At 42.5% G+C, this 20,750-nt stretch overlaps 1 protein-coding gene across 1 annotated transcript in view; it reads right to left on the reverse strand.

Moving 5' to 3' along the window:
- Positions 1 to 5,024: 5,024 nt before the first annotated feature.
- SYNE2 (spectrin repeat containing nuclear envelope protein 2) overlaps positions 5,025 to 20,750 on the reverse strand; it is a 1,750,628-nt gene continuing 1,734,902 nt past the window's right edge. The window contains exon 155 of the mRNA XM_086937933.1: positions 5,025 to 7,028. Within this exon, the coding sequence (XP_086794059.1) occupies positions 6,803 to 7,028 (226 nt within the window). The 3' untranslated portion in view covers positions 5,025 to 6,802. The remainder of the gene's footprint in view (positions 7,029 to 20,750) is intronic.

A 20,750-nucleotide genomic window follows, 5' to 3' on the forward strand; every position in this document is an offset into this window, starting at 1 on the left:
TGCAAGCGGGGTCACCTGGGTTTTTGGCCTCGTGCTCGGCGGCCATCTAGGGAAACCTACCAAGCCCACACATTTCTGAAAACTAGATACCCGGGGGCTTCAAAGGAGGTATGGCTTGCGTGCATCCCACAACGTTTCCTTACCCAGAATCCCTTGCAAACCTCAATATTAGCTGAAAAATACGTTGTTTCACACATTTTTGTATGGGAAAGTGTGGTATCACCGGGCTCGCACAGTTTTCCTACCACCCAGTGTTCCCCCAGGTCTCCCGATAAAAATGGTGCCTCACTTGTGTGGGAGACCTAAGTACCTGCGACAGGCAAGGCCCCAAAACGCAGTGAGGCGACATCAAAATTGCCTATCTCAAAACCACCTGGTTTTGCAAGGGGAGCCACCTGGGTTTTTGGCCCCGTGCTCGGTGGCCATCTAGGGAAACCTACCAAGCCCACACATTTCTGAAAACTAGATACCCGGGGGCTTCCAAGGAGGTATGGCTTGCGTGGATTTTAGCTGAAAAAATAAGTTGTCTCACACATTTTTGTGTGGGAAAGTGTGGTATCACTGGTCTCACACAAATTTCCTACCACCCAGAGTACCCCTAGGTCTCCCGATAAAAATGGTGCCTCACTTGTGTGGGCTAAGTACCCGCAACAGGCAAGGGGGGTCACCTGGGTTTTTGGCCCCGTGCTCGGTGGCCATCTAGGAAAGCCTACCAAGCCCACACATTTCTGAAAACTAGACACCCGGGGGCTTCCAAGGAGGTATGGCTTGCGTGTATCCCCCAACGTTTCCTTACCCAGAATCCCTTGCAAACCTCAATTTTAGCTGAAAAAATCTGTTTTTTCACACATTTTTGTGAGGGAAAGTGTGGCATCACCAGGCTCACACAAATTTCCTACTGCCCAGCATACCGACAGGTCTCCCTATAGAAATGGTGCCTCACTTGTGTGGGAGGCCCAAGAACCCACGACAGACAAGGGCCCTAAACATTTTTTGATTGGCAATGTTGATGTTTCTCGCGAGAAATGCGCATGCGCGGGCGGCCGCACATACACATTGGTATCCAAGACAGCGGTGCGATTAGAAGAGGGAGCCCCGGGACGCAGAGGACAACGTAAGTGCTTTTTATTTACTTTTCTAAGACTATCTAACACAAATTACGAATGATGGGGAGGGCGGGAGGGAGGCGGGTGGCGGGCAACTTCGCTACGCCCACGGAGTGGGCGTAGTGTTGACTGCTACGCCTACTTTGCAAAGGGCGAAGTAGGCGACACTACGCCCACTCCGTGGGCGTAGGGAAGTCCTTCGCCCAGTGTTATTTGTTTTGGACAATTTTTTAGGTTAAACAGGGATTCTGGTTAACAGAATCTGGTGGGAGGCAGTCAAGTGAGGTACCACTTTTCTCAGAAGACTTTGGGGAACACAGGGTGGGTGGAAAGTTGTGGATTCACGCAGATTCCAAAACTTTCCACCACAGAAATGTGGGGAAAATGTGTTTTATTTGACAATTTTTTAGGGTTGCAAGGGATTCAGGGTAACAGAAACTGGAGTGAGGCAGTCAAGTCACCCCATCCTGGATTCCCCTGGGTGTCTAGTTTAAAAAATGTATAGGTTTGCTAGGTTTCCCTAGGTGCCGCCAGGGCTAGGGTTAAAAAACGACAGCTAGGCACTTTGCCAAAAAAGGGTCGTTTTTCACGGAGAAATTGAGGAGCGACCATGTTGCGTTTTGCGCCATTTCCTGTTGCAGGCACTAGGCCGACCCACACAAGTGAGGGGGTTTTTTTCTTGGAAGACTTTGGGGAACGCGGGGTGGGTGGAAATTTGTGGAGCCACGCAGATTCCAGAACTTTCCACCCCAGAAATGTAGGGAAAATGTGTTTATTTGACAATGTTTTAGGTTTGCAAGGGATTCTGGGTAACAGAACCTGGTGTGAGGCAGTCCAGTCACTCATCCTGGATTCCCCTGGGTGTCTAGTTTAAAAAAATGTATAGGTTAGCTAGGTTTCCCTAGGTGCCGGCAGAGATAGGGTTCATAAACGACAGCTAAACACATCCCAAAAAAAGGGTAAATTTTCATTGTGAAAATGTGGTGTGTTCGCGTTGGGGTTTGAGCCGTTTCCGGTCGTGGACACTATGCCTACCCACACAAGTGAGGTACCATTTTTATCGGGAGACTTAGGGTAATTCAGATTTCTAAAGCAACTGTTATTACCTATTGATTTGTGATGCATTTCTGCCTTCCAAATGAAAGACATTGAGTAACAAAGAAGTCATTTTGAAAAAATGACCAATAATTCTCATGCTAGTATGAATATTCCCAATTTTGAAAATGTGCAAATATGTTCTGTTTCTAAACTCTATAATTTGTTCTCATTTTAGAAATACATAGGTGTCTTTCATACCGATTTTTCCATGTATACATTTTCACACAATAATTGCTATATACCCGGTACTTAATAAAAAGCCATTGAAATTGCTACTCAGTTTTAGACTCTGGGTTCGTCTGGTTCTAGGTGAACCTAAAAGTCCTATATATTCCCACAACCAGGAATGTTCTGCAGATGTAAAGGTATATTGCTTTCAAAGAGCTGTCATAATTACAAGAAGTTACAGGTGACAATGTTGACACAAAAGGCTGTTTTTTCAACTAATTTAAAAAAAAAATCCAATATTTAACTGTTAGTTTCTATAAAGAAACCTTGATGGATCTACACAAATGACCCTTTGCTAAATTTAGAATTTTGTCTATTTTTCTAAAATGTATAGCTTTTCAGGGTCCATTATTGCTTTCACACTCATTTTTACCATTAACTGGAAGGAGGTTGAAAGCACAGAAAAAAGCAGAAATAGGCATTGTCCCAGAAAAATGCCAAAACTGTATAAAAAAAATGTTGGTTTTCTGACAAAAGTCTGTCATTCCCTAAAAGCTGGGAAAATTGTGATTTTAGCCCCACAAACCCTTTTTTGATAACATGTGCAGGGGAAAACCCAGACGCTTTCATTTGTAGCCTGTTTTTCCAATTTTTCCGAAAAAAAAAATGTGGCTGTATTTTGGCTAATTTCTGGGACCCCTCCAAGGGAATCTACAAACCCTGAGTACCTTTAGAATCCCCATGATGTTGGAAGATAAGGACGCAAAATTGGCGTGTATACCTTACTTAGGTGGTCAAAAAGTTACAGGGGCCTAAGCGAGCACTACCCCAAATATCCAAAAAAAGGCTTAGCACAGGGGGGGGGGGGGGAGGGAAGGCCTAGCAGCGAAGGGGTTAAACATAAGTGCAGTTTGTGAATAAGCCCCTATGTTTGTTGCCCTAGCACCTTGGGGGAAGAAAGTGCATAGTAGCCTGACAGAGATTTTAAGTAAATATACTTTTTTATAATATTATTTTTCATAACATGAAGAGATTAACTTAATTAAAAAGCCACTGTGCACACTCCACCCCTCTTCCTCCCTCTCGTTTGTAGGAATCTGTTTACTGTATCTATAATAACAATGACGACAGGGAGTGATTAGTAGTAGGAGTATGTTCACAAGAGCAGTAAATATTATTATTTTGAAAACCTTTACAGCCTGCCCTCGACCACTGGATTCATCAAAAAAGATGTGCTACGCTGCAGGGGCTGCCCCCCCCCCCCCACCTTCCCTGTAAATCTTCCACAATATAGCATTTAGACATGACCTTCTCTCAAGGCATTTTTAATCTCATATCACTGGAAATCAATTTTAGGATTGTTCAAATCTATCACAAATAAACACAGGGGATCCGTAATACAACCATGGGCGGAATTGGGAGAAAGCTCTTTAATGCTGTGTGAGTGCAAACACTTGTTGCAGGCTGCAATATTGTTCAGGCAGGTTTTACAATGGTGTTCACAGTTTCACTGATGTAAAGATTTTTTTCCTCTGAAACTCTTGTAGAGGTGGTTATGTACAATCGGAGGGCAGTCTGGCAGGAGGATGGGGACCATCATCACCACCTTCATGATAGAAGGCTGCCTGCCACACTGAGAAATCCCCACCACGGTGAGGGATCATTTTGACAAAAGTGCTTCCATTACTGTGGCACAAACCCTTTTAGGCAAACCTGAAATAGAAAACAAAAACTAGCCCTAAAAGTGATGGGAGTTTATCTCGGCATGTGGGGTGGATCTTTTTTTTGTTTCGTTTTTGGGACTGCCAGGCATTCCCTGGCAGGAAAAATGTATGGCAGAAGGGCCACCCTGTGGTGGACCTGCCACTGGTCAATGATTTCTGCGGGAGCAGCCATCTTAGGATTAGCTGGCAGAAACCTGACACTCCACCAACCCCCTAGTTCATGGGTGAAGAGGGATTCTGTAGGCCTGTGAGGTGACCTCCACTCCGATTGTGGAGTTGTCTGCACTCAGCGAAGCATGCAGAGTTCCAAAAAACTATTCTTCCTCGCTTGCCAGCGTTAAGTTGACGAATGCTAGCGAGGAAAATCCAACGCTAGACCACCTCCCAGCGAGATTTCTCAACGCTGGTGGTCTCGACCATTCGTGTTGAGAAACCATTTGTTTGGGTTGAGGAAGCTAGAAAATCTACTCAAGCGGCAGAAAAAAGCAGCACCCTCTTGCGCTGCGCATGGTGCTGTTTGCGCTGATTTTCCAGCGTGGGACAAACACCCGGCCATAAAAATCTATGCAAACGGTGCAACCTAACACACTCTGACGCTTGGTCACTTTCTCGTACGTGGGACTCCAGAAACTCTGTCGAGGCGTAGGATTCTGTTGCTTTTTGGAAAATGTCACAAATTCACCAAAGTCTACATAACACTATGGGTCATGAATCTTCAGATTTAGGAGCTGCCAAGTTACATTCAAAGAAATAATATGATCCATTTCCCTGTCTCTCCTGAGGTAGTAAAGCTTGGTTTACCGAACTTCACGGCTCCACATTTGTAGAATGTTTAAGTTCTTGACATACAATTTTTCAGTGGCAGCATCGAAACAAATTCACAGTGGTACAGAGATATGTGCTAAAATATAATACTTGGACTCAGCTGTTATTGCCATCGCAGTTTATTGAAAAAGTACTGGACTGATCATGTTTTAAACATTGTCGAAAATGAAATACACATTCAGGTTTACAGTCACATCTACAAAAACAATAACAATATTATTGACAATCTTAGAATCATTTATTTTGCCATTCTATACAAACAGGATTCCACGGATTCCAGATTTAAAAATACAATGTTCAAATTATTTGCAGATGCATTCGGTCTTGAATAAAAACTTTAAAATACATTCCATGCAAGTATCCGTTACGAAAAATAAAGAAATCCATAGTTCGAAACAGTACACCAAACAGTAAAGGATCAACCTGTCTGCCGCTTTAATGAATCGCCATCCCATTTGAAAACATTATGATGCTCTGTTTTTTTTTGTGTACCTGGTGAAATTTTGGAACAAAGTGACAGATTTGAATGAAAAATAATGACTTCACTTTGCTGTGAACAATGTTCTCTCTATAGCTCCATGAGCTAATGTTAATTTCAACAGTTTTTTTTGGATTATACAGCAATCTTACTAAAGACTGTTATGCAAAAGTTCAGTTTTGGAGCTTTGTGATGGTGATGGGTAGAATTAGCACAAGTGTGAACTTTTTGGAGCTCAAAATGGCTATGCATGAAAAAATAAATTAATTTGCGTTCTGGCGAATGTAACAGGCAAACATTTTCAAGTGAGAAACATATGATTCATAAGTACAGAAATGTTTAACCACTTAACGGAGTTAATGAAATATGGCAGTTTATGAGTGCTGCTGAATCGATTTTTCAATGCCTGCAGAACTTGATGGGAAGACGAGAGAAATGAATCATACAGCTACAGAAATAATTAGCTGATTTCGAACAATGGATTTCCTCACTTAACTACAGGATGAAAATATAGGATCACACATTTAATGTAAAAGATTTAAAAAAGGTACCATATAAAATTGCCTGAAATTTTCTTTCAGAATACTGTACAACATTTAAGACTGCCCTAAAATATTTCATAGAAAAGCAGTTGCAATTTACAAGTACATATATTAATATGTATAGATATATATATGCCATATTTCACATAGATATATAAAGTTAACCTTTAAAACACTCAAAATTACAATTTTAATACAAAAAAATAAGATATTTAAAAGAAGAGAAAGATGAGAACAACACTATCATACTCTTTACTTTCTCTGTCAACTGCATTCCGTAGTACAAAGGTACACATGATTGGAAGCCATCACCAGTGATATGAAAAAGTATTTATGTGCATGCAATGCATCTTCCCTTAAAGCTTTATCTTTCAGCAAATGAAACATCTAAGTTCCCAAAAGACAAGTGCAGTAGTGTTTTGAATACATCAATTTCTGTAAACATGTCTGTGGTCATTGCTGCAAGATACACAGGAGTTCAGAGAAAGAAGGCTTGCTTTCAGGCAGACAATTAAACAACAGTATTTTTGATAGTCATGCCAGTTCTTTTCAGAAACTTCTAAACTCTTTACCGAAATCGTATTGCATAATGAAAAATGGATTTCCCAGTCAAAAATGTAATAATTGTCCTGCAGGTGTATAATTATATGTCTGTGCTCACATGTACAAGTCTATCCTCAGTCTCACTTCACATGTTTCTGAGTTGTCTGCAATGTAAAACAACAAACCCCTCTTGAAATTATAGGCCTACATTCTAGCATTCAAGAACATTAGGTGGTTGATGTTTACATAAGATTTCTGATGCATTTATTTTTGATTTTAGAAATCAGTACTGGGACCCCTATAGTTGCCCAATAAGTCCTATGTTGGTGGTGGCCCATTGGTGTATCGGAGCATGGGGTAGAAGGATCGTTTGAAATTGTTTGAATTTGCACAGCTGTAGTCTTCTTCTGAGAATGGGATCAGGCATGCCAGAAGCAGGAGCAGGAGCAAAAGAAACTGGAGTGGTAGAGCCGCTCTCATCACACGGTAAAACAAGGACCGGGGTCTGGAGCCCTCCTCTGCCACATCTGACCGGTCTGAGGTTCTGAAGAAAAAGGTTTGGCATTATTGTTTGTAAACAGAACTACAACAAAACGAAAAACTGATTAAAATATAGTATGTAGATATTGACTGGATACAAACAAGCTGAATTGCTTTTGTTTTGCAATGTAAATCTCTTTAGCATATTTTTGGGCACTACAATGTTTTTTTCTTATTCACTCTCTTCATATATATCTGCAGACACGTTCACTGAAAGGAGGATTTATTTGTAAAGGTGTTTTCAACTCTTAGCAGGAAAAGCTAGTCATTTTGCTCACACGCCAATGCATTCTGACACTATCTGGACTAATGTCCTGAATCTCTTGAGTCAGTCAACATGAATTGAGCGTTTCAGTACAAAGTGGCAGAACTTATCTTTAAGGTGCACTCATTTGTAGACACTAGGGGCCTGATTTACCCAATAGTTCATGCAAAGCAGCAGGGCAATTTGTTGAGCTGCACGAAAGGAAGAGGGCAGGAATGCACCATATTTCACATTATATGGAGTGTTCCTGTTCTCTCTTTGCACAGGTGTACAATCAAATGCCTTGCTCCAATGCAGGCACCCTGGCACCTTGGTGCAAGGGTGCCTGCTTGGTAGGACGTGATGCAAGGGTGCCTGCAATGTGGGCAGTTTTGATTTTGTGCAGAAAAGGACACCTTCCTGCACAAAAACATTCCTCTGAGGTTTTTTTCTTTTTCTATGTATTCTGTGGAATGCATCACAAGTGGAAAGAACAAAAAAACGGGGAGAAATTAATATATTTCTCTTCATTCTGCCTCCCCTGGGATGGCGTTGCGTTTCGCTGCACTCCCTGGTCTAACACGCATGGTAAATCCGTGAATGCAACAAAATCAATGGGCGAATGTGTCAGAACACCCACTCTCCACCCATGAGACGCCTCCCTGGTGCAGACTAACGCAAGGAAGTGACTTATGCTACTTTGCGTTACTCCAGCTTTGCCAAGTACATATATATATCAATCAAAAAAATACCTTTTCAGGCATAAAGTGACGAATACATTATGCAAAAAAGAAGCAGAGAACTCTGGGTAGTACCTTGTTTAGGTGGAAAGCAGCTCCTGTATAGAGCACTCTCAACACCAGCGACACTCTAGATCTGCTCACCTCAAATGTCTGCTTTTCTATCAAAGTCTTTAAGCATATGATTAGCACAGTGCTAATCTATGCTTAAAGACTTTGATAGGAAAGCAGACATTTGAGGCGAGCAGATCTAGAGTGTCGCTGGTGTTGAGAGTGCTCTATACAGGAGCTGCTTTCCACCTAAACTGAGAACTACCCAGAGTTCTCTGCTTCTTTTTTGCACATATAAATGTGTCTTCAAAGGTTCCACACCATACTGAATTTATTGCTTGGTGGCAAATGTAACTGATTGTGATTGCCTGGTCAGGAAACCTCATGGAAAATGTTGCAAAATAGGAAACCTCTGTTAGCATTCTTCACCCTGAAACTCATCAATAGAGAAAGGAGACCAAGACCTATACTTCCATATTTCACCAGACTGTGGAGTGTATATTTCGACAGGTCTTAAGGTCTTCATAGGCGCTAGAACAAAAGTACAGATGCAAGCACATGTAGAGTGATCACTCGCATAACCTCAGTAAGAATGGAAATATAGCAAAAGGATACATTTTCAGATTCAGAGCTATGAAAACAAGTGTCAAGTTTCTTGTATTTACGCGCTCCAGGTCATGTTGAGGGTAAAATAATCGAATTCTTTAATATTGAGAAAAGTATTTATAGACGGTTTCTGCTCTTCCCTCATATCAATGTTATTTTGTCACCATTAACTCTTCTCCTTTGCCCGCCATTCATGGGAAGCCTCTAGCGGTTTCCCGCTGTGATTTGCACAGGTAAAGTTAGGATTTTCTAACAGTTAATGTGAGGCAACCTCAGCGTTAACATTGTTTAAAGGTACATTCAAATCCTTTATGGATGGACTGAAAACTCAATGGTTCAACTGTCTCAAGTGTCTTTCAAAAGACACCTAGTTTACGCAAGTGATATTCTGATCTTCCAAAATGTACCTCTTGCCACAGATGAAATGCGGTTAGCGATTAATACGCATTTGTTACTATATTAGATTGTATTACTAGTTAGGATGGTCAGTTACTCCATGTTTTATTGACCCAACATCCTGTTGGAATCTTGCATTTGCACCAGACAGTATTCTATTGTTACTATGTAAGTAATCAATGGCGTAGATGACTTGCAATACTTAGGTAGCTAGGAATACATTTACATTTTCTTTTTAGGCTGAGCTTCTACGATCTACAAAGTGAAAGCGGAAAACTGACAGCCCTCTTCAACCATTAGCTGGTGTGCTATTCACACACTGATCAACGTACATGCATTAGACATTGGTTGATTAAAACTATCAGGTATGTCACACAGTTTCACATATTCATCAGAACCCAGGAGCGGCCCGTGCAGGTAAGAGAGGGGGCATTATGGAGGTGGGGTGGGGGGAGTTGACAGAAGAGGTAAAGTTAAATAAAAAAGAAAACCACTTACCTTGCGTTCACTGCATCACTGAGTTGGCAAGCGCAAGGTAAGTCGTTTTCTTTTTTTTTAATTTACCTTTACCTCTTTGTCTGTCGACTCCCCCTCTGCCCCCCCCCCCCCGATCCCCTCTCTAACCTGAACGGACCGCTCTTCTCGGAAAACAGCATTAAGAGCATGGAAAGGGTAGAGACAGCTCTCTCTCCAGCCCACCCCCCCTATCAAGCTGGTGGAACCCTTAAGAAGGAGCATGAAAAGCCCACACACAGTTTTGGAAGTTTTGAATGTAGCACACACAACTTCATTCTATTGGAGAATAGTGACTGCAGCAGATATGGCTGAAGATTTGTACGCTTACTAAGACCGAAACTGACCGCCATAATCACACCTTGATTTCACTGAAGGGAAGCCGGAAAGGCTACCCAGTAAGGGTAAACTCTGAATGGATCCAGCAGAAGTAAAGTTGAAAGAGGATCACTTTCACCTAGGAGTATGAGCAGGAGGGCTGTTAAAATTGAGTCGCTTTTATGACTTCTCCCAAGATTCGTTCCCTTCTCACTAACTGTGATGGGGCTGCTCTGACTCAAAACAACTATGGTGTGCAGTTTCCGGGCCTGATTATGAGTTGCTCGTTATATTCCAGCCCATGCGTAAACTACTGTTTAAGTACGAGTTGGAGTTACAAATTAAAAGATATTTAACAATTAATGGATGCGTTAAATACCTCAAGCTTCGTTAAAGGTAGATAGGTCAAACCTGCCGAACTTTAACAGGGGAAATGAGTAAGGTATTTATCATACCATGCAGATTTTTTGTTGTGTTAAACACCAACATCTGTGTGCTATTTATCAACCCAATAAATAACAAAACTTAGCGTATAATTATTACCAGTGTGATAATTGGCGCCTTTACTTGTAATCAGGATCTATGGGCCTGATTACAAGCAAAGGCGTTATTTATCTCCCCTGATACCACAGTGTACATTATTTATTGGGTGTGATAAATAACACCTTTTATAAGTTCATATAGAATAACATGCATATTTTGGTGTTTATCCCCCACATGTACCATATGTTTCCCCCTTTCAAGTTTCGGCAGGTATGACCTGCCAAAATTTAACAAAGGTTGAGTAATTTAATGCATCCGATAATTATTGGATGCGTTAAATACCGTCAGACTCGTAATTCCAACCGAAACGTAAACAAAACTTTACGCACAGAAGTTTTCCAATGACTTACTGTTCTGCTTTGTGTGAGCTTAGACTTTACATTGGAGCTCAGCTCTAACCATGCTTACCTTATCAGGAGTGCACAATACTTATGCAGTAACGATTTAGTGATGTGCAAACCAGGTCTTTTAATCAAGCGACCTGCCATAGTTTCTGGCCTCAAGCATGCTTGGTACTTTGTAGGCGTAACCAGGCTTAAGATGAGTTCTCTGCAGAATGCATGTCACTCTAGCCCCACTGATTGTTTTGGGGACAGTTCTGTCTTGGCAGTACACATGAGGAGAACACCAATTCTGGAGATACGATTCTTTCAGCAGGCACTGCGCTGTGTTAATGTCACCCGCAAGACTGCTAATAAACCTAGATGCCTCACTCATGCGTGATGGCAGTCTTCCAAAGCACAATGTTGGCATCCACATACAAAGCAGTGCACTTCTATGGCAGGGCTAAATGTTTGCTTTATTGTTAATGTTGTATTTATCTATTTTTCTTTGGCAAGGACCCTGACGCTCCCTGAATACTGCTACCAGTTCATGGTGTGTCTTCACATTAGCAAATTGCAAGTAAACACTTACTTTTGGCCAAAACCCTTCTAAAATGGCAGTGAATATGTCTGCATGCCTAAACTAAAATGCATTTAAATATGGTTGCCTGTGCATGCATGTTACGGTAAGCACCTTTCATTCCATATCCTTAACTGCCCTCAGCCCTCAAATAACACCTTTCTTTATCACTGATCTACAAACCTCATCCAGGCTTGGAATGGAAAAGCAGAGACGAGAAAAGAGAAGTACCTGCCTTAGAGTTTGTAGCACACAAAAAGGATGGCAACTGGGGTAAGTCTTCCTGATTCCCAGCACTCGGCCCTACGAGGCACTGCTGTAGCAGAAGAATGAGCCCAGGCCCAGGGAACACACAGCACACAGAATCAGCATGTGCTAGGAGGTTTTCACATTATGAAAAGGACTGCAAGTACCTAAGACACTTTCTGCCTACGAGCCCTGAGCCGCAGAACCAGAGGGCTTGCAGCTGCAGTGTGAGAACGATTCCAATGTTTAGCCTGCATGTTTGGATAAAAACACCACAATGCCACTTAGAGCCCATAACAATTATTACTAGTGCATTTGGGGTATTAACACTCTGGAATCATTCAACGAGATAATGTGTAACTTTAGAAGGCCCATGTGTGCACCCAATCCAGCCCTAGTGATATTCATATGAGGTAAATTATCCAGCAAAAGGGTTTCTGCTACCAGCAATACAGCTTTAGCCGTATCACCAATGGCCTTAGTATGAGAACACTGGTTAGATACGACATCAATTTATTCATGCCCTCCTTAGAATCTCCTCAAAGCCTCTGTTATTGTAAGGATTAGTAACATGGATATGGGAACCGGTTTGTGAAACTGGAAGCATGCAACAGAATATGCTGTAGAGAACAAACAAAATAGCCTTCAGGAACCCCAAACAACTTTAGATGTTTAATACCTTTAAAAGTGAAAAGAGATATTCGTGCAGTCCAAAGAATTACAGGTGCTGATATAATTGACTAATCAAATATGCAGACAATACAGACGTCCTGAACATACAATTTCCGCCCTAGAGGAACACTGCAAAGCAAACAAACTGGCAGTACAAGTAGAAAAGACCAGGGTCGACATACAGGGTCAGAAACTGCAGAAGCCTTGCACTTTGTATCTTACTTACAGGAAGGTCAAATAGGCTTAAAATGTCAAAAGCTCTAGTTCGAGAAAAAGGGGGTAACCGCCTGAATTTAGCCTCATTATAGCCTAATGCCCAGTCGTATTTTCCATAAGACATCGTTACATCCCAGGGACCAATTACATCTGTCACCAAAGTTAATCTGTTGCCCTTTGGCGTAGGCGGAGGCCACAGTCTTGGCCCTTCAGCCATAGGGGCTGGTTGGACACCTGGGTGTGGGGTGCAAGGCCTAGTCTCCAGCCATGTCCTGTACCCAACCTGCAGCTGCGCATTGGTCAAAGGCGGCAACAAGTGGGCGCAGGTTGTCCGAGTGGGTGGGGCATATGCTCAAATTTGAATATGGTAATCCCCACCCAGAAATTCACAAAAAAACGTTAATGTGATGTTATAGTTAGGTATAATAATAAGATTGTAGCTTACATTTGACAAAGCCTGAGAAAATCACTGAAAACAAATTAAGGTTAAAGTGAAGTTATAGTTAAGTGTTGAAATTAAATAAAAACTAAAAACCGCTACAATTCGCTAGTTATAGTTGCGCAAATTAACTATAATTTGCACTCCACCATGGACTGCGTATGACCTCACATGTTACATCACTCATGACAAGTCAAATGAACTCACTGATTATAAACATATGTAACAAAAAATAAAAGGATATGGAATGGAATGGTTTATGCACTTATATTGCGCATGGTTACCCATAGGCATCCCAGCGCATTAGGATAACCAGAATGTCATAGCCATCCAAGGGAAAAGGAAGGTTTTCAGCTGTTTCCTGAATTGTAAGTGGTTAGGTTCAAAACGGATCGATTCAGGGAGTTGATTCCAAAGTTTTGACGCGTGTAGCGCAAATCTGCGCCCGCCAGAGCGAGCCCGGCGAATCCTTGGGACTGTCAGCAACATTTTATGGTTGGATCTGAGGGTTCGCAGTACCGGCAAGCGTTGAAACATCGGTAGAAGGAGCGATGGCCCATTACCAGTGAGGGATTTGTGCACAGTACACAAAGATTTGAACACAATTCTCTGTTGTACAGGAAGCCAGTGAAGCTGACAAAGTGCTGGCTTAGCAGAGTCACGTCTCGCCACCTTTAGACGTGCTGCGCAGTTCTGAACCAGATGAAGGGTCTTAGTGGTCCCCTGTGGAGCGCCCAAATAGCTTGCGTTGGAATAGTCAAGTCGTGATAGAATGAGGGCTTGCACCAACGTGCGCCTAACATCAAAAGGGAGAAGAGGGAGGATCTTCCTCAGCGTTCTGATTAAGGCATAGCAGGTGGCTGCGACCTAGCGAGCTTGTACCAGAAAACTTAGACCCGGGTCAATCCACACGCCCAGACTCTTAATCTGGCTCTTCGGCAGCGGGCTAGGGCCTAGTACTCCTGGCCAGCTAGGATCAAGATTAGTAGGGGAGGCATGACCCAATAACATGACTTCGGTCTTGGAGCCGTTAAGCTTGAGAAAAGAGGCATCCATCCACTCCGCTACGTTGACCAGACAGGATTTAAGGTTATTATTAGTCTGGTCCAGATGGCAGAGTGACACTACCAGCTGGGTGTCATCCGCGTAGGTTACCAAGTGGACCCCCCAGGGAAGTACAATGTCTGTCAGGGGCCTCATGTAGATGTTGAACATGGTGGGGCTCAACGAGGATCCCTGGGGGACACCATACTGCAACCCTTTCTGCTTTGAGTGCACCTCATCCTCACAGACCAAAAACGATCTGTAGGCTAAAAAAGATCGAAGCCACTCCAGGGCAGTCCCAGCTACCCCAACCGCCTTCAGTCTTTGTATCAGGATACGATGGTTTACCGTATCGAAGGCTGCGCTGAGGTCTAACAGTATCATTTCTGAATCTTCTGAATCTCATCATTGTAAGAGTACCCTGGAGTCTTGCCAGGCTAGTGTTCTATAAAAGTGTGCAGACATCAACTTAAGTGCCACCCACTGTACATGACAGAATTAAAGACCCACTGTATCCTGGTTGCTCTTTAAATACAAATACACTGTTTGGGTGTTCTCAAATACGTTCCCTCCCTGCTCATTTAAAGGCATTACCCACGCTTTAATTCCTCCAGTGTATTAAATTATGTTTTCTACATCACAATTTAAAGTATTATATGGCTGCTAGGTCTAACAGTTTTTAGCCAAAAAGGTCTCTCTCAACAATACATAAGTGTTTCACCCTCTCTGCTCATTTACAGACATCACCCAAGCTTTAATTCCTCCGGTGTGAAATTATGTTTTATGCACCACAATGTATTCTATTACCTGACGCGGCCCACACAGGTAAGAGCAGTGATGCTGGGTGAGGGGGATTTCAACGGACGATGTGAGAAAACTAAATAAATAATTAATTTTCTCTGTCATTGTCCGTCCAAATCCCCCCTCACCCGTCCCCACCGCTCTTACCTGCATTGGCCGCGGTTAGGTACTACATGGCTGCCAAGGATAAATGGACTTAGCCAAAAAGGACTCTCTGAACAATACAAAAGTGTTTCACTGCTTTCATTCATTTAGAAACAAACTTGTCTCCCCTGTGTGAACCTCATGTTCTCCGAGAAGATTACTTTATCACATGAGCAGTTTGTTCAACACCAGTTGAAGAAGTCGCCCGTCTTATCTAGAACCCTTCTCACTGCACCATCTTGTATGCAATGTTTAATCTTTCCATTGGGACCAGAAAAAGATGCATAAACATCTGCAAATTTGAACAGCTTCTAATGCTCCCTGAGAAAATCTGAATGCTCGGCCTTATATTGGATCTATTTCAGCAAGTGGTCTGACGTCTAACCTGCATACACCAATTTGCTCAGTGAGTGCACAGACAAGAAGGTCAAACACTGCTATTTCACAAAGAACAACTAAACGTGTTCCAATTATTTCTGATGAGAGAAGGGGAGGAGACCCTCATTGAACAGCATGAAGACTTAGCTTAAGAGATACAAATCAATCTACATATGAAGATGTTTCTGTATTTCTTAATTTATTTCAAGAGTTTTATATGGCGCACACTCATTTACTGTGAAATATGTAGGTGCTTTATAATGAGCAGTAACAATTTCTTTGAAAAACTCATCACTCTAGAAACAAGTCAAATGTTTGAACAAATGAAACAGAATTGTTACAATTGAATCCAAAATGACAAGGACAGTCAAATTAGCAACATATCAGGAGTGAAAATTATCAGTGATAGCTAAGGTAATGAGCATAGAGTAGGTGAGGAATTATAGGGCACCCGGGCTAAGTTAAGGGCCTTGATTGAAAGCAGAAGAAAATAATTTATAATAAATAGTAGCATCAAAAATTACACTGAAAGCACATCACTAAAGAATGACTTCAGGAATCTTACAAAGGTAAAAGATCCAAAATAGTCAAGAGTTTAATTGACGTTGTGGCAGTCTAAAAAATAGATCAGGCAGCAGTAGAAGAAGGTCTTAGGTGACCATGACTGATTGCAAGAGAAATGGAATAGGTTCAGAGCTGAAAACTCAGAGGGGTATAAGAGGTATCGGATGGAAGGGAATAGTTAGGGAGCAATTTAGGGATGTTTGGTTAGATGAAGTCTGAATCAGTGAGTCTTTCAGTAAGGCCGGAATTACAGTTAAATGGATTTGGTTCTGGTATCTGCTAGAGGAGATTTCTATAGAAGAGTTTCTGCTGCAGAGAAAGATTGATGTTGGGCATGTATTGTTCTGAAGCATGAGCTTTAAAGCAGAAAGGTGTCTTTACTTCAGAGCCCTCTCAGCCCTCCTGATAATTTGAGTAGGTTGCAGATGTAGGGTGGCGAGTTAAAACTAACTACTTTGTATTTAGACAGCCTAATATAAGCTATACTCTTGCCTCAACACATAACCAGCATATGCCAATGAGAATCAGGGTGATGTGATGATCACATTTCTTGGAGGAAGAATGAAGTCTAGAATGGGAGTGGAGAACTACTTTGATGGGGTAGAGGGTGTTTTGTGCTAGGCTAGCTAGACCAGCACTGCCAGCATCCAATCATGACAAGATTAAAGCATGGGCGGCATATTTTGTAGATCTGGAGTAGGAAAAGCTTAGATATTTTCAGAGCCCATAGCTGAAACTTTTTTACCATTTCTATTTTGTGTATGTGAGTAATCGTAGGTAGTAAGGCCGCAAGAAAAATTCTGAGTGAGGTTACCATGGGAGAGAACATTTTGTGAGTGTTTAGCAATAATCAGTTGTTTAAGCAATTCTAAGTTGAAGCTGTACTTTGGTGAGAAAATATTTCAATTCAGTTCTTCAAAGATTTAATGTTAGGAGACTTTCAGTCATCCATTATTGTATATTTAATAGCATGGATTGGAGGATGTAGATATCAAAAAGAGAAGTGGTATTTGTGTGTGGTTGGCAGACTGGTGGATTTAGTCTCCCATTCTCTCGAAAAGATTTAAGATGGTGCCTGATCCAAGTTGAAAAGAATTGGGACAAGGGTGCAGTCCTGTAGTCCTGTGACAACATCAGTGATATTAATTTCACTCTTCAGTATTTGTGACTGACCAGCTGGATGAAAAAAAGAGGAAATCAGCTTAGAACTGGACCCTGAAACCGGAACCGTCATACGAGTAAGGGACAAAGACTACTAGGATCAATTGTGTCAAATGCTGCTGTGAGATCTAGAAGTATTAGGAGACACTCTCATCTAGCACATGATGAACCTCATACAGCATTTGCAGTGCAACAGTTTCATTTCCTTATCCCATTTGAAAACCAAACTGGTGAAAAGCGCGGAGATTGCACACATTGATGTAATCAGTCATCTGCGTGCATGCATATATTTTCATTGTATTGCTTAACCATAGGAGGTTGGATGTGGGACGGTAGTTCAAAAAGACCTATGAGTTGAGATTACTTTTTAATAGTGGGTGATTTGCCTGCATTTCAGAGTGCTAGGGAAAATCCCATATTCGCGGGATGCATTGATGATTTTATATCATGAGGGAAATAGTATGCGGTTAGTCAGCGAATTCGAACGATCTTGGACAGTTCCTCAGTACTGATAGGTATGTCCTCAGTAGCTGCTGGAATTGGCGGGCTAACATTCTGTGATGTGTGTGATAAAGTAATCATGGCCTTTTACACAATAGGTTCTGTACAGGAGGAGACTCCAATACTTCTTATATTGGGCCATTTAACTTCCTTGCTGGATCAATGATCCTATAAGAATGAGGCTGCTTGCACATTTTTAGTATGTAGCTGTTTTTTTGCATCAATGCCACTTCTGATTTTCTAGTGAGTGCTACAGTTTCACAAGATCCTAGTGAACTAGATAATTTTATGCAGCTGTTTCATGCTGATCTATTTTAGTAGTGCAATTTCGGCAGGTGACAATGAGGTGGAGAGAACTATTTTAGCTAATAGCTCATTAGGCCGAGAAATAGTCATGGATTTGCAGTATATGGAGCATCACTCGTCTGGCATTGGAAACTATTGCATTTTCAAAAGCAATTGAAGTTTCTTTTTTACATTTAACTGAAGGAAGATAAAGTCAACAGGTAGGACCACCCTCATTCGCAGAACTGAAGCAATACCTTGGATGAGCTACACTTAGGATTTTTTTTTTTGCAGTAATAGACTAAGTCAACTATTAACTAGGAGGTAGTATAAAAAACAATGCAACAGTGGCTTGAATTACTTTAATCAAAGTAATCCATGTGTACTATTTTAAGTACGTGTAATGTTCGAACATTTATGGATGCAAAAGCAGTACTGTTAAGTTACATCTTTGTTTGCTATGTTCTTTTATAAAGAACAAGTTATGTACCTTCAGTAACACTCTTTCAGGTAGAGGCTTTACCTAACTGCAGATTCCTCACCTTTTGAACATTTCCCCAGGAGTCAGATAGAATCTGGAAACTTTTGAGCAGTACCTCTGTATCAAATCTAATATGTGAGGAGCAACTCAACGTCACACTGAGGCATGACAAAGGAAGAGGGAGGAAACAAGTGTTGGAGACCTTTAAAAAAATGCGGCACAACCGGTGACTTAAATTATGAGGACTGGTCTGACCACTGAGAAAAAGGCCGAAAGGTACCTCTTAAATGTGTACAATGCAAAGTCTTGCTGAGCAAGAGACAAGACAAACAACATAACATCAGCTAACTGGGCCTCTGGGGTGTGCTGCACTAAACCGCAAATCTTTCCCAACGACTGGCGCATACAGTTTTTGTTGAGGTACGCCTGGCTACCAAGAAGACATCAACCACATCCGGAGGCTGGACGAAAGTGTTCAGTTGTTACTGCTTAATTTCCTTGCATGAAGGTGAGGATTGCAAAGGCCCGGGTGCGAAAAGCTGCTCTGTTGTTGCACACAAGAGGAGGTCCTTCCAGGAGAGCCTGATCGGAGGGCAGATGCTCAAGCCCAGGAGTTTAGGATACCATAATGTCAGTGCCCAATCCAGGGCCACTAGGATGACTTAGACCTGGTCATTCCTGAACTTCTTCAGAACTCAGCGCAGGAAAGCATACAGGAGTCTCGAGTTCCACTCTCGGGAGAATGCTTCTCTTAGCGAGAGGCGCCTTGGAAACTCCAATGTGCAAAACTGCTGACACTGTGCATTCTTGTAGGAAACTGGGGTTTTATTGTAGTAACCCCCACACTATGCCTGGTATAGATGCAACTTTAACTGTAGGGTACTGGGTTTCTGCTAACCAGGTACCCCAGTACCAGTGTTCTTTCTCTAGATATGTTCAATTGTTCCCTCGATTGGCCAAAACTTTAGCACCCTCTGTAAGTCCCTAGTAAATGGTACCCTGGTACCTTGGACCTGAGGAACTTAAGAGGGTCCCCTAAGGGCTGCAGCACAAATTGTACCACCCTAAGAGACCCCTCGCCAAGCCCATGCAAGACTGCCTTTGCAGCTGAGTGTCTTGATGCAGACAAAAGTAAAAACAACATGTCACACATCCCTGTGTGCCTTGCCCGTAACACCGCATGTCATTTTTGTATGTCACCCCTATAGTAGGCCTGACAGCCATAAGGCATGGTGCTTAATATTACATGCAAAGTCATACTTGCATGAGCAGATATTTGCCTCTATGGTGGTCAGTCCTATTACTGCGAGTACAAGTGACCAGGGAAGCCATTTTAAAGCATGTGCTGGACACTGGTGAAAACGAGTTCCCCAGCTACATGGCGGCTTCACTTAAAATAGGGATGATTGGTACCAAACATATCGTATTACTGAACCCACACTGACGCAGTGTTGGATTTACCAATTCATGCAGCCAGAGGGCACCTTAGAGGTCCTACATGAAAACCTACCAGCCTCTGGTGTGCCTGCTGACTGTATTCTACCAGCCTACCACCCGAGACAGTGTTCTTATCTTCTAGGGTTAGAGCCTTTGCTCTCATGAGTCCAGAAAAAAGGCCTGTTCGTGAGGAGGGTGCAACCCTCTATCTACAGGATGATCTTCTGAATAGCCTCCTTAGGCTGGCGAGATTAAAAAATCAGCTTTCTTTAGAATGCGAATATGGCTCTCTTCACAGGAGAGAAAGCCACCCACCCATCCAGAGCCCTCTCAGCGCCTGGACAGGCAGGAAAATTAGCTAGTCGGTAGGCCGGCCATCCCCAGGTTTGTACCACCCTTAAGGTGGGCTAACTGTGAGCTGGACACGATTTTTCAGAGGTAGCCATCTTTGTGATGGCATACCTAGGAATTCTGGGTCAGGGATATGCCCACTTCCCACAGAAAGTGGTCATATAGGGGGCGTAGTGACCCCAGGGGTCAAAAGCCCATTAGCTTATACCCTACCCTCTCCTAACTCCCCTATATTCAATATTTGGGAAAGCCTCTGGCACCAGAGGACAGATCTTGCCAAAGGAATAAGGACATCGAAGAGCCGCAAGGAGAAGAGGACATGTGACTGATCTGGTGCCAGCCCTGCTGGCCGGCCTGTTGTCTCCGTCTCCTGCACCAAAATCGTCTCATGCTGAATCTGCACTCCAGAAACCTGGGAGGCAGAGGCCAGGATGCCTTTAATAAAGAATAAAGAACTCCATTGGATTGGTAGAACCAGTCCCCTGCACATCGCAGGACATGTCTGAAGCAGCAACAAAGTGCTTGCCGCTGGGGCTGATGAGTTGGTGACCCACAGTGATGTGGCAAGAGTACTACATGAGTGGTAGCTGGCTCTCACCAATGAGGTCTCTCATTTTATTTGCCACAGGCAAGGTTTGTTAGTAGCCAGTCCAGCCACCGGAACCCTTCAATCTTCACCCAAACAACAGGGC

The sequence above is a fragment of the Lissotriton vulgaris genome, chromosome 9, assembly GCF_964263255.1.
Source record: "Lissotriton vulgaris chromosome 9, aLisVul1.2, whole genome shotgun sequence".
Taxonomy (NCBI): Eukaryota; Metazoa; Chordata; class Amphibia; order Caudata; family Salamandridae; genus Lissotriton; species Lissotriton vulgaris.